General features: G+C 39.8%; 1 protein-coding gene and 1 non-coding gene across 11 annotated transcripts in view; both read right to left on the reverse strand.

Moving 5' to 3' along the window:
• Positions 1 to 5379, reverse strand: part of UNC13B (unc-13 homolog B) — a 296704-nt gene extending 291325 nt beyond the window's left edge. For all 10 annotated transcript variants that reach the window (XM_066256835.1, XM_066256833.1, XM_066256836.1 and 7 more), the window contains exon 1: positions 5070 to 5379. In XM_066256835.1, the coding sequence (XP_066112932.1) occupies positions 5070 to 5091 (22 nt within the window). In that variant the 5' untranslated portion in view covers positions 5092 to 5379. The remainder of the gene's footprint in view (positions 1 to 5069) is intronic.
• LOC136327645 (U1 spliceosomal RNA) lies at positions 2348 to 2511 on the reverse strand. Its single transcript, XR_010729824.1, has one exon. It is a non-coding gene; the product is annotated as a U1 spliceosomal RNA (small nuclear RNA).
• Positions 5380 to 14221: the final 8842 nt, after the last annotated feature.

Below are 14221 nucleotides of genomic sequence, written 5' to 3' on the forward strand. Positions count from 1 at the left end.
CTGATAAAAGACCTGCCTCTAATAGAGGATGCTGACCTGGTAAATTCTCAGGTATTTGGTTTGCTAGTGGATCCAGGTGAGTGTAAGTATTATGTCAGGAAAACAGCCAGTGAGCAAACCACACAAAGTCCTGGTGGAAATGTGATTGGAGCTCTCCAAACATAACAAAACCACCCACAAAGATGTTCACCATAGCATAGTTTATAATAGAAAATAAAAAAGACTCTGAATGTCCATCAATATGAAACTGATTAAATGTACACTCATAATAGAATACTCCATAGCCATAAAAAAATGATTTAGACTCACATCAGCTGATAGGAAAATATATCATTAAATTTTTTTTTTTTTTTTTTTTATGATAGTGTCACACAGGTTTTTTTTTTGTTGTTTATTTATTTATTTATTTATTTATTTATTTTTTACAGAGGCAGAGATAGACAGGGACAGACAGGAACGGAGAGAGATGAGAAGCATCAATCATCAGTTTCTCGTTGCGCGTTGCGACTTCTTAGTTGTTCATTGATTGCTTTCTCACATGTGCCTTGACCACGGGCCTTCAGCAGACTGAGTAACCCCCTGCTGGAGCCAGCGACCTTGGGTCCAAGCTGGTGAGCTCTTTGCTCAAGCCAGATGAGCCCGCGCTCAAGCTGGCAACCTCGGAGTCTTGAACCTGGGTCCTTCCGCATCCCAGTCCGACGCTCTATCCACTGCGCCACCACCTGGTCAGGCTATCATTAAATTTTTTTAAGTTGAATATTATATACATCCAATTGTAGCATATATATATGTGTGTGTGCATACACACGTAATGAAAATTTCTAGGCTATGCAAGAAACAATAAGTAGTTACCTCTGGAGACCGAATAGGGAATGGGGACAGAAGAACTTTTTCTTTTTCCTCTCATTTCACATCCTAAACTGTGTGAATTTCTTATCATATATATTACCCTTCTAATAAAGACAAAACAATAAAAGGGGAAAAAAAGTTAATGATATTGAAGGGGTGGGTAGGGACTGATAATTTTTATTTTTATACTTTTATGCATTTTCTCAATTTTCTATGATAAACAATATATTAGCATATATTGCTTTTCAAATCCCCAAAACTGTTTTTTGGTTTTGATTTTTTTAACAAGTCTAGTGTGATCATTTCTGGTTCAAATTAGAGGAGGGAAAACCATAGCTCAATTATAAACACTGTGACAATTACAAAGAAATATAGAAAGACTCAATCCTCAAAATGCTTATATATAATCTTTGGAGAAACTAGTAATGAACACCAAAACAAGGAAAGTTAAAGAAAATTCTTGATTTAGTTTACTGGAGTTGTTCATGTGGTATCAGTGCCTATGGAAGCAAAAAGACCAGTATTCTGAGAGAAGCTGTGGGAAATACTATTTGCAGAAAGATTAAAGTAAATTCTATAAAAGTGTAGTTTCTTAAAATTCTTCATGTCTAACCTCCCACTCAATGTGGACATCTCTTTTAGAACACTCTTACCACTCATTCAATTTCTGCTTAAAGTATCCTATGTCAAAAAATGCTCATAAGTTGTTCACTCCATTTGTGAAGAACAACCCTAATTGTTCAAGTTCTTCAATACATTAAGCTAATATCTAATTTCCTATAATTTTCAATCATTGGTCAACTTGTCCCAGTTCTGTCCTCTGGAACAACAGTTTTTGGGTTTTTTTAACTATTTTCATGACTATTAATGATCCTTTCCCTTTTAAATCTTTTCAAAACTAAATCTCTCAATTCTTCAAATGGCTTCTACACCTTTCATTATTCTAATCATTATCCTCTGAAGAAATTCAAGTTTCTCAACATGCCTCTTAGAATCAAATATCCCCAAATGAACACAAAATCCTAGATCTTATCTGAACTGTGCTATTATTGCCTTTGTCTGGGTCACCATGGCATAACAGCACAAAACTAGGTGCTAGGCAGTTTACAGTCTATCGCCAAATTAGTGACACTGTTCAGACCATAAGTAATTTATGTTTTAAGAATTTTAAAAAATGTAAAAAAGAGCCTGACCTGTGGTGGCGCAGTGGATAAAGCGTCGACCTGGAAATGCTGAGGTCGCCGGTTCGAAACCCTGGGCTTGCCTGGTCAAGGCACATATGGGAGTTGATGCTTCCAGCTCCTCCCCTCTGTCTCTCTCTCCTCTCTCTCTCCCTCTCTGTCTATCTCTCTCCTCTCTAAAATGAATAAATAAAATTTTTTAAAAAATGTAAAAAATAAAGATGACTGAGGAATTCAGAAAATTTTCAACAAACAATGTAGACTATAAGCTGGGAAAGGAAGAATATATATATATATATATATTTTTTTTTTTTTTTTTAATGAGAGCGCGAACACAGTCCCCCACTATCACAAATTATGCAGTCGAGTTTCTCACATTTGGGGAAATCACAGGGGTCAACACACTCAGAGTGCAATGAGTAAGCCTCGCCCTGGGAAAACCACCTTCATGATCATGGTATCCCCCCTGCCAGGTAAGTATAAGAATATATATTTTTTTAATTTTTATTTATTGATTTTAGAGAGAGAAAGAGAAAAGAAAGGGGGAAGGGAGAACTGGGGAGAGGGAGAGGAGGGGGGAGAAGAAGAGGCAGAGAGGGGGAGAGAAAAAGAGAATGAGGGGGAAAAGAGGAGAAGGGGAGGAGGAGAGAGGGAGGAAAGAGAAATCTGTTGTTCCACTTATTTATGTGTTCATTGGTTGATTCTTGTATATGCCCTGACTGGGGATCAAACCTGCAACCTTGGCATATCAGGTGGATTCTAATCAACTGAGCTACCTGGACAGGGCTAGAATACATTTTTTATAAGCAGAAAATACAAAAAGAAAACTATTTTGGGGGTACAAATGCAAAACAGTGCAGAGAAAGGAATGAACCAAGTTAGTACTAGAGCAAAGTATCTGCACAAAGACAGGTAATAATACAGGGCCAAAAACGAGGTCTGGAGTCAGACTACTTGTATTGAGAGCCCTTGACTTGAGTGATTAAAGGGTTAAATCAAGAAATTGACCTCTTAATTGAGATGGTCCAGATATCAATATCAGTTTACCAATTTGAATTCTGACTACAAAGAAAATGTTTCTAATCCAATTTTACCCCAAGATAAACATAAATTGAGTTGTTCTATAATATCATTACACAGGCTTCTTTAAGAACATAAACAACATTCCTAATTACCAAAATATAATTCAAGGAATGTCATTTAGAATTATTTTCATTCATCTCTGTAGACTTCCCCAGGATGAATAATTTGCCATTTAACATGAAAAATATTACACAAGGTAGCTGCTTGTTTCAATAATTAACATTAAAATCTTCAGGATCGCCATTCAAAAGACAACAACCTGCTAACCTCCAATCCCCTAGGTTTAAAGGAAGAGAAATTTGACTAATGAGCATTAAAAAGTTAAGCTGTTAGCTAAACAGCAGATTTTCTAGACATGAATGCTGCCAAATATTACAACAAATAAAACAACAGCAGCTCCTTCTCTGATGTGATTTAAATTCAATTAAATAGGAATTTCTGGTTTAACAGTGCTCCTGCCTAAAGACTCTTTCACAAGGAATAGCTCTGAAATAGTGTGGCAGCAGAGATTTAAACTGACCAAGAGATATTGCAAAATCCCAAATCTCCCAAATCCCGCTACTCAACAGCAGGGATCTACAGGCATAAATAGATTCCCAGCTGCTGAGAGAAATGTCTTACTAAAAGCAAAACAAAATTCTCATTAATGAAAAATGAACCATAAAAGAAGACATTTCTGTGTGTCTCATAATCCCCGGAAACAGCCAAATCCATTGAGTTAATGCACATTTAACAAAACAGTGGAAGAGAACAGAGGAAAGCAGTTCCGTTTACCAGCAGCTGGGAGAAAACACTTATCAGAGAGATCCCAAACAATGCTTCTAATCCACAGAGCCAAAAGAAACATGAACTCTAACTCTCCAGTAAAAGGTTCAGCCAGGAAAAGGCTGTTATGTATAAATTCTCTCACACTCGCAATCAAGACACCTTATCCCATCTTGTTCAACACAGGGTGACTGGCTAGAACTTGAATTTCCCAAGACCAAATTCAACAGGTAATCCAAACCCTGCATTTTCTAATCAGATAATCTCTAAAATCACAGTCCTTGCATTCATTCAAAACCAGCATTGAGCTTCTACTATGTCAGTCACAGAGAATACAAAAACCTGTAAGAAATAGTCTCTACTCTTTTTAAGCTTAGTCAGTGCACCTTGCCTCATTTTAAACCTCAAAAGGTCTTGCCTTAAAATATCTTCTTAGATGGATCAAGCGTCCTCAGTGAAAAAGCAATCAATAAAGGCCCTTCACCTTTAGTTACTGTGACAGAAGCTAAGTAAATGAATCAATTATTCAATCACATTTCTTATGCTCTGCTCCGGAAGAAGAGAAGCCCTCAATCTTAGACTAGACTACAGGGAAGAAGTAGGGGCAAGATAATCAACAGAGGGGTGCAAGAAATACACTGGAAGATGAGATGTGACAGCTGCCCCACTACGCGTTCAAAGAGTGATTAAAACAAAGAAGAAGAAAAAATAACCTGCTACTAAGCCGACTGTAGTTTTACAGTGCGAGGAGGAAGAAAAGAAGAGGAGCATGCCCACTATTTTTATTTTTACTTTTAATTGATTTGAGAGAGAGAGAGGGAGGAAGAGAGAGACAGAAACAGAGAGACTGCCCACTCCTGACAGTCACCAACTATCCGGGTCTCCTTCCTCAGTCCACTCTCACTAGAGAAGAGTGCCAGTCACTTTTTTATAAAATCTGGGCCTGCCAGCCGACAACACTGTCACATGGCCACTGGAATGGAGAGGTAACAGTCCCTTCACAGGAACGTGAGGAAAAACAAGACTAGGAAGAAATTTTTAAATGTTTATAAATAAGTTAACCTAATTGTCCCCAAAAGCACGGAGAGGAAGTAAAGTTGGGAAAGGGTGGTAACCCAATGTCCACTGGAAGCGTGTGGGGACCTCTCAGCGAGGCCCGCCCCCCTCGACCCCCACAGTCTGCGCACTCACCACGCACGCAAAGCAGCGACATGGCCGAGGTGCCTGCGAGCCTCCGCCGCGCCGCCGCACCCTTTTTTCTTTCAGCAGGTGCTCTGGCAGCTCCCGCTATCGGCCTCACGGGTCTGGCCGCTCCTCATGGTCCCGTCGCAGGCAGCGTTCTGCCGCTCCCTCGGACCCGCTCCAGTTCTCACCGTCTGAGGGGGTTCCCTATAATTGTGAGTACCGGCCGACAGGCGGGGGACTGGGTGCGGCACCACGGCGCCATCGTTGGGAGACAGAAGCAACCCGGGCTCCTTCCCTCCACTCCACCAGGGATCCGTGCGAGCGCCAGAGCCAACCGTGGCGCCCCGCCTCCCAGCCAATCAACTCACGCCCAGTCCATCGACCCCGCCCACACACGACCACGTAGGAGGCGGAGTCTCCCTCCGTGTTCCTTAAGAGCAAGAATGAAGGCAGCTCCGCCCACCGAGGCTTAAAGCAGAGAGAGGCGGGGCTTCTCCTCACCTGTAGGAGGTGGAAATTGAAGGGAGATTGAAGGAATAGGGAGGCAGTTGAAGGGTGAGAGTTTAGGAGAGTCAGAGGTATGAAAAATTACAAAGAGCTGGAAGGGAGAGGTTTTGGTCCATGAAAAATCTATCTGGGTTTGCTAACTGGTGCTTAACAAAGTAAGGCTCCTACCCTCCTACAGAGACTGAGAGACAGAAGTCCTATCTTTAAGTGTTGGGTGGAGCAAACAGTAAGTTTTTTTGGCAACCTTCAGTTTTTTCAGGTGCTTTCAGAGAGACTAGTGTCATCCTAGGGGTACAATCTTGTGCTATTAGAAACTATATAAATGTTTGTTCAGGTCTTTATGTACAAGTTGGAGGACAAGTCAAGAAGACAGCTTAAAGGAGTATAACTAGAGTTTGGCCAACAAGAGAATCTTTGTCATTACTAAATATTGTTTAATGCTGCAGAGATTTTCTTTTAAAAGCTTTATTGGACCTGACCAGGTGGTGGCACAGTGGATAGAGCGTGGGACTGGGATGCGGAAGGACCCAGGTTCGAGACCCTGAGGTTGCCAGCTTGAGTTCGGGCTCATCTGACTTGAGCAAAGAAAGCTCACCAGCTTGGACCCAAGGTCGCTGGCTCAAGCAAGGGGTTACTCGGTCTGCTGAAGGCCCGCGGTGAAGGCACATATGAGAAAGCAATCAATGAACAACTAAGGTGTCGCAACGAAAAACTGATGATTGATGTTTCTCATCTCTCTTTGTACCTGTCTGTCTGTCCCTATCTCTGACTCTCTCTCTGTCCCTGTAAAAAAAAAAAAAAAAAAAAAAAAAAAAAAAAAAAAAAGCTTTATTGGGGTATAATTTATATATCACAAAATTCACTTGTTTTAAGTGTACAATTCAATGATTTTTAATAGATTTTCAGAGTTGTGCAGCAATCACCACAATCCAATTTTGGAACAGTTCTATTGCCCTCAGAAAAGGTCTGTTGTGGCCCTGGTGGTTGGCTCAGTGGTAGAGCATCGGCCTGGCGTGCAGGAGTCCTGGGTTCGATTCCCGGCCAGGGCACACAGGAGAAGTGCCCACCTGCTTCTCCACCCCTCCCCCTCTCCTTCCTCTCTGTCTCTCTCTTCCGCTCTCGCAGCCGAGGCTCCATTGGAGCAGCGTTTGCCCGGGCGCTGAAGATGGCTCTGTGGCCTCTGCCTCAGGCACTAGAATGGCTCTGATTGCGGCAGAGCGACGCCAGGTGGATCCCGGTCAGGGCCCATGCGGGAGTCTGTCTGACTGTCTCCCCGTTTCCAACTTCAGAGAAAAAATAAATTAAATAAATAAATAAAATTTAAAAATTTTTTTAAAAAAGGTCTGTTGTATCCACTTGCAGTCACTCTCTGTTCCCATTTCCAGCTCCAGGAAATCACCTAATCTGTTCTCTGTCTCTATAGATATGCTTTCCAATCCCTTTCATATAAATGGAACTATACAAAGACACTATGTCTTCTGTGCCTGGCTTCATTAACTTAGCATAATGTTTTTGAGATACAGCCATGTTCCAACATTTAGCAATACTTCATGCCTTTTTATTGATGAATAGTGTTTTATTGTATGGATAGAATTTTGTTTATCTGTTCTTCAGTTGAGGAAAATTTTAGTTGCCTGAGCCAGTTAGCTCAGTTAGAGTGTTGTCCCTGTACATGAGGATTGTAGGTTCCACCTGTAGTCAGGGCACATACAGGAGTCAACCAATAGATACATGGGTATCTCCCCCCTTCCTCTTTCTAAAAAAGTCAATATTTTTTTTATTTTAGTTGTTTTCAATAAGAATAATAATACTGCAACAAATAGTCACATAGAGATCTGTGTGTGGACATAAGAAAGTGTGAAATTGTTTTCCATATTTAATTCCCATCAATAATGTATAATGATTCCAGTTTCTCCACATCTCTACCAATATTTGGTAGTATCTTGAGTTTTATATTATAGCCATTCTATATGTGTATGTACAAGTGGTATCTCATAATTTTAATTTACATTCCCCTAATGGCAAATAATGTTGAGCCGCTTTTCGTCTGCTTCTTTGGCATTCAAATGTCTTCTATTCAAGTATTTTTCCCATTTTTAATTAGATTATTTATCTTTTTGTTATGCTAAAGAGATTTTGAGGATTGAGCAAAGGCCTTTGAATCTGGCAATTTGAGATCACTGCTATGGTAGACAATTGCCATTTTGGGAGCTTCCCAACATCTTTTAAATATATTATATTCACACTTTTTTGGAATCTACAAATTCATGTTCCCACTGCCTTTTTTTTCCAGCATTCTCAGGCTTCAAAGCAGAAGAAGCCAGCATAAGGAGGCAGGTGCTCTATGAAAAACATTTTTGGGAGAAGGCAGCGTTTGGACCTCCAACTTTCAGAGTCAGTAGTAATGAATGGTCTGTTGTAAGTAATTGATCTCAGTGATATTTGTTGTGAAGTCTATGCTTAGGACAATGATAGTGGGGTCTTTGCTGGTACAGTTCTGTAGTATAATATATGTACTACTTGTTCCTGACTGCTTAGCCTCCTAGCCTCCCAGAGGTTACATGAACTTCCCAATATCCCAATTTTTTTCCGCTTATACTAGCTAGAGTGGATTCTGCTATTTGCAAGTAAGAACCTTGACTAATAGAACAAGTTACATTTGAAGGGTTTCAAAGGAAAAGCCTCAATCCATACTGAAAAGGGATAAGGAGTAAAAAAAAATAAATGTAGCAAGTTGTAGACACTCCTTTATGTATTTGATATTTAGGAGAAGATTTATTAATTTATAACAAATACAAAAAAATTACAAACTAAAACAGCCAAGAAAAAGTTTTGAACCTATAAGAGCAAAATTAGAGAAAAGTTATAATTTTTTAGTTTTTCAGTTACAGTTTGCATTCAGTTTTATTCTATCTTAGTTTCAGATGTACAGAAAGTGGTTAGAAAATCATTAACTTTATGGAATGATTCCCCCAATGCTTCAAGTGCCCACCTGGCCCCATACATAGTTATGATAGAGAAAAGTTACAAATCCCAAAGCAGCAAAGGTAAAGTAGAAATGTTACTGTCATGTTTAAAATCCATGCCTTTTGACCATGGCCAGGTAGCTCAGTTAATTGGAGCATCTTCCCGATACACCAAGGTTACAGATTCAGTCCCTACTCCGGGCATGTACAAGAGGCAAAAAATGAATATACAACTAAATGGATCAACAAATTGATGTTTCTCTCTCTCTCTCTCTCTCCCTCTCTCTCTCTCTCTTTCCCTTCCAAAATCAATCAGTAAATAAAAAAATTAAATTATTTAAAATCCATTTCTTTCCCTGGCATATTGGGAACTCAGTAAAAATCGTCCAATTAAAATAAAATTCCAAAAAAAATAATAAAATAAAATTCCAACTGTGGGAATACATTCCATGAAAATAATTCAAATAAAAGGGGAAAGTTGACTTCCCGAAGATGGCAGCAGAGTAGGCAGATGCACAGATGCCCAGCTATCACCACCAAACTGGAATACAAATCAATTTAGGAAAAATCAGCATGAAAAACCAACTCTGGACTACAAGAACAGCTCTCAAAAACCAAGGAGCAAAGAAGAAGCCACAACAAACCTGGTAGAAAGCGCCGGAATCTCCTCTGCTTACAGGAACAAAGGGGAGGGGGAGGCTGAGAGCCCAGAGGGGATCTCACCCAAGGGAAAAGAGCAGAAAATACTGCTCACAGCAACTTGACTGGCGACCAGGGAGTGAGGTGTGTTGAAAAGTCCAGCTTATCTCCCAAGTGGAAAGAAGGGGTACAGACTGTGAGGGGCTAAGGAATGCAGGAAACAAACTAAAAAAGCTGACTCATCTGTGCTGGAGGCAGCCATAGCTGGGGCAGGGACTGAACCTTCCACAAAACAGTTCTGAATTGCTTCCGGATCAAAGACCTCCAGACATCTCTCCAGCTCCAATCAGCGCAACAAGACACAGCTGAAAACAAGAAGTGGGGAGGAGGGGCAGTAACTCAGGTCTCCATGGAGATCTGAGATACACCTCCCCCTACTGAAGCTGAGAAAACACCCTGCCCCTAGAGAGATTAGTTGGCTGAAGAGGCCTTTAAAGTCTCAGGTTACACCCATCCCATTCCTGGATACACTTTCAAGGAAGCCCCCTGCTGAGATCAATAAACAACACTATCACCTGTTAAGAAAACAAACAAATCGGCCCTGGCCGGTTGGCTCAGTGGTAGAGCATCGGCCTGGCGTGCAGGGGACCCGGGTTCGATTCCCAGCCAGGGCACATAGGGGAAGCGCCCATTTGCTTCTCCACCCCCCTCCTTCCTCTCTGTCTCTCTCTTCCCCTCCCGCAGCCAAGGCTCCATTGGAGCAAAGATGGCCTGGGCGCTGGGGATGGCTCCTTGGCCTCTGCCTCAGGCACTAGAGTGGCTCTGGTCGTGGCAGAGTGATGCCCCAGAGGGGCAGAGCATCGCCCCCTGGTGGACAGAGCATCGCCCCTGGTGGGCGTATCGGGTGGATTCCGGTCGGGCGCATGTGGGAGTCTGTCTTACTGTCTCTCCTCGTTTCCAGCTTCAGAAAAATACAAAAAAAAAAAGAAAAAAGACAACAAATCAAGACTTCAAAGCTGCCCAAATCCGAAAGTTGATTACAAATAATAGCTGATACCAACGCAAGAAGACCTAGAAATAACACAACTGAAAACTGGAGGCAGACAACACCAAGCCTAGACTCAACCAACTCTACAAATAAAACACCCAAACACAATGAGAAGACAAAAAAGTGCAATCCAAATGAAACCACAAGAGATACCTTCAGGAGATGAACTGAGTGATATGGAAATAATCAAACTTCCAGATGCGGAGTTCAAAATAATGATTGTAAGGATGCTTAGAGATCTTAGAACAACAATGGATGGTCATTATGAACACCTAAATAAAGAAACAGCATGTATAAAAAAGAATCAGATGGAGATGACAAATACAATATCAGAAATAAAGACCACAGTGGAAGAAATTAAAAACAGGATAGATAGAGCTGAGGATCGAATCAGCGAGTTGGAGGACAACTGGAATGAAGGCATGAAAGCAGAGAAGAAAAAAGAAAAGAGGCTCAAAAAGTCTGAGGAAACTCTTAGAGAGCTCTGTGACAACATGAAGAGAAATAACATCCACATCATAGGGGTTCCTGAAGAAGAAGAAAAAGAACAAGGGGAATACAGACTTTGTTCAATCATATCATAGCTGAAAACTTCCCTAAATTAATGCAGGAGAAACTCTTCACAAGTTCAAGAGGCACAGAGGACTCCATTAAAGAGAAACACAAAGAAACCTACACCAAGACACATCATAATTAAAATACCAAAGCTAAGCAATAAAGAGAAAATATTAAAAGCTGCAAGAGAATAAAAAGCTATCACCTACAAAGGAGCCCCATAAGGATGACATCCGACTTCTCAACAGAAACACTTGAGGCCAGAAAGGAATGGCAAGAAATATTCAAAGTAAGGCAGAACAAGAACCTACAACCAAGACTACTTTATCCAGCAAGGCTATTGTTTAAAATTGAAGGAGAAATAAAAAGCTTCCCAGACAAAAAACAACTCAAGGAATTCATTACAACCAAACCAGTGCTGCAGGAAATGTTAAGGGGCCTGTTGTAAACAGATCAAAGTGGGAAAAGAATATAGCAAAAAAGGAATACAGCTTTAAAGAATAAAATGGCAATAAACAACTACATATCAATAATAACCATAAATGTAAATGGATTGAATGATCCAATCAAAAGACATAGGGTAGCTGCGTGGATAAGAAAATAGGACCCGTACATATGCTGTCTACAAGAGACACACCTTAGAACAAAAGATACACATAGCCTGACCAGGTGGTGGCGCAGTGGATAGAGCGTTGGACTGGGATGCAGAGGATCCAGATTCGAAACCCTGAGGTCACCAGCTTAAGCCCAAGGTCGCTGGCTCCAGCAAGGAGTTACTCGGTCTGCTGAAGGCCCGCGGTCAACGCACATATGGGAGAGCAATCAATGAACAATTTGTCAGAATGCGCAACGAAAAACTAATGATTGAGGCCTCTCATCTCTCCGTTCCTGTCTGTCTGTCCTTGTCTATCCTTCTCTCTGACTCTCTCTCTGACTCTGTAAAAAAAAAAAAAAATACACATAGATTGAAGGTAAAAGGATGGAAAAAAACATTACATGCAAATGGAAATGAAAAATAGCTGGGGTAGCAATATTTATATCAGACAAATTGGACTTTAAAACAAAGGATATAGTAAGAGATAAAGATGGCCACTACATAATGATAAAGGGAGTAATCCAACAGGAAGATATAACTATTATAAATATCTATGCACCTAATATAGGAGCATCTAAATATATAAAGCAGACTTTGGTGGATTTAAAATTTTTTTTATTTATTTTATTTATTTATTCATTTTTAGAGAGGAGAGGGAGAGACAGAGAGAAAGAGAGAGAGAGAGAGAGAAGGGGGGAGGAGCTGGAAGCATCAACTCCCATATGTGCCTTGACCAGGCAAGCCCAGGGTTTCGAACCGGCGACCTCAGCATTTCCAGGTCGACGCTTTATCCACTGCGCCACCACAGGTCAGGCCCAGACTTTGGTGGATTTAAAGGGTGAGATCAACAGCAATACTATAATAGTAGGGGATTTCAATACTCCACTAACATCACTAGATAGATCCTCAAGAAAGAAAATTAACAAAGAAACAGCAGACTTATTGGACACACTAGATCAACTCGATTTAATATATATCTTCAGAACCTTTCACCCTAAAGCAGCAGAATATACATTCTTTTCAAGTGCACATGGTACATTCTCTAGGATAGACCACATGTTAGGGCACAAAAGTGCTCTCCACAAATTTAAGAAGATTGAAATCATATCAAGCACTTTCTCCGATCACAACGGCATGAAACTAGAAATAAACCACAACAGAAAAGCTCAAAAATTATCAAACACATGGAAACTAAATAGCAGGTTGTTAAATAACGAATGGATTAAAAATGAGATCAAAGAAGAAATTAAAAAATTTCTAGAAACGAATGACAATGAGCATACAACAACTCAAAATTTATGGAACACAGCAAAAACAGTACTGAGAGGGAAGTTCATAGCACTACAGGCACTCTTTAAGAAGCTAGAAAAAGCTCAAATAAACAACTTAACCCTGCATCTAAAAGAATTAGAAAAAGAACAGCAAGTAAAGCCCAAATGTAGTAGAAGGAAGGAAATAATAAAGATCAGAGCAGAAATGAATGACATAGAGGCTAAAGAAACAATACAGAGGATCTATGAAACTAGGAGCTCATTTTTTGAAAAGGTAAACAAGATTGATGAACCTTTAACTAGACTCACCAAGAAAAAGAGAGAGGACTCAAATAAATAAAATTAGAAATGAGAGTGGAGAAATAACAACTGACAGAACAGAAATTCAAAATATGGTAACAAAATACTATGAAGAACTGTATGCCAAAAAACTAGACAACCTAGATGAAATGGACAAATTCCTTGAAACATACAATCTTCCAAAAATCAATCTGGAAGAATCAGAAAACCTAAACAGACCGATTACACCAAATGAGATCAAAACAGTTATCAAAAAACTCCCAACAAAGAAAAGTCCGGGGCCTGATGGCTTCACAACTGAATTCTACCAAATATTCAAAGAAGAACTAACTCCTATCCTTCTCAAACTATTTCAAAAAATTTAAGAGGAAGGAAGACTTGCAAGCTCCTTTTATGAGGTGAGCATAATTCTGATTCCAAAACCAGGCAAAGACAACAAAGAAAGAAAATTATAGGCCAATATCTCTGATGAATATAGATGCTAAAATCGTCAACAAAATATTAGCAAACCGGATCCAACAATATATGGAAAAAATCATACACCATGATCAAGTGGGATTTATTCTGGGGAGGCAAGGCTGGTACAATATTCATAAATCAATCAATGTGATTCATCACATAAACAAAAAGGAGAAAAACCATATGATAATTTCAATAGATGCAGAAAAAGCATTTGATAAAATCCAACACCCTTTCATGATCAAAACTCTCAGCAAAGTGGGAATACAGGGAACATACCTCAACATGATAAAAGCCATCTATGAGAAACCCACAGCCAACATCATACTCAATGGGCAAAAACTAAAAGCAATACCCTTAAGATCAGAAACAAGGCAGGGGTGCCCACTTTTCACCACTCTTAACATAGTCCTGGAAGTCCTAGCCACAGCAATCAGACAAGAAGAAGAAATAAAAGGCATTCAAGTTGGAAAAGAAGAAGTAAAACTATCATTATTTGCAGATGATATGATATTGTATATAGAAAACCCTAAAGTCTCAGTCAAAAAACTACTGGACCTGATATATGAATTCAGCAAAGTGGCAGGATATAAAATCAATACTCAGAAATCAAAGGCATTTTTATATGCCAACAATGAACAGTCAGAAAGAGAAATTAAGGAAACAATCTCCTTCACAATTACAACCAAAAAAATAAAGTACCTAGGAGTAAACTTAACCAAGGAGACTAAAGACTTGTATTCGGAAAATTACAAAGCATTGATAAAAGAAATCAAGGAAGATACAAACAAGTGGAAGCATATACCGTGCTCATGGTT

Source organism: Saccopteryx bilineata, chromosome 2, assembly GCF_036850765.1.
Source record: "Saccopteryx bilineata isolate mSacBil1 chromosome 2, mSacBil1_pri_phased_curated, whole genome shotgun sequence".
Lineage (NCBI taxonomy): Eukaryota > Metazoa > Chordata > Mammalia > Chiroptera > Emballonuridae > Saccopteryx > Saccopteryx bilineata.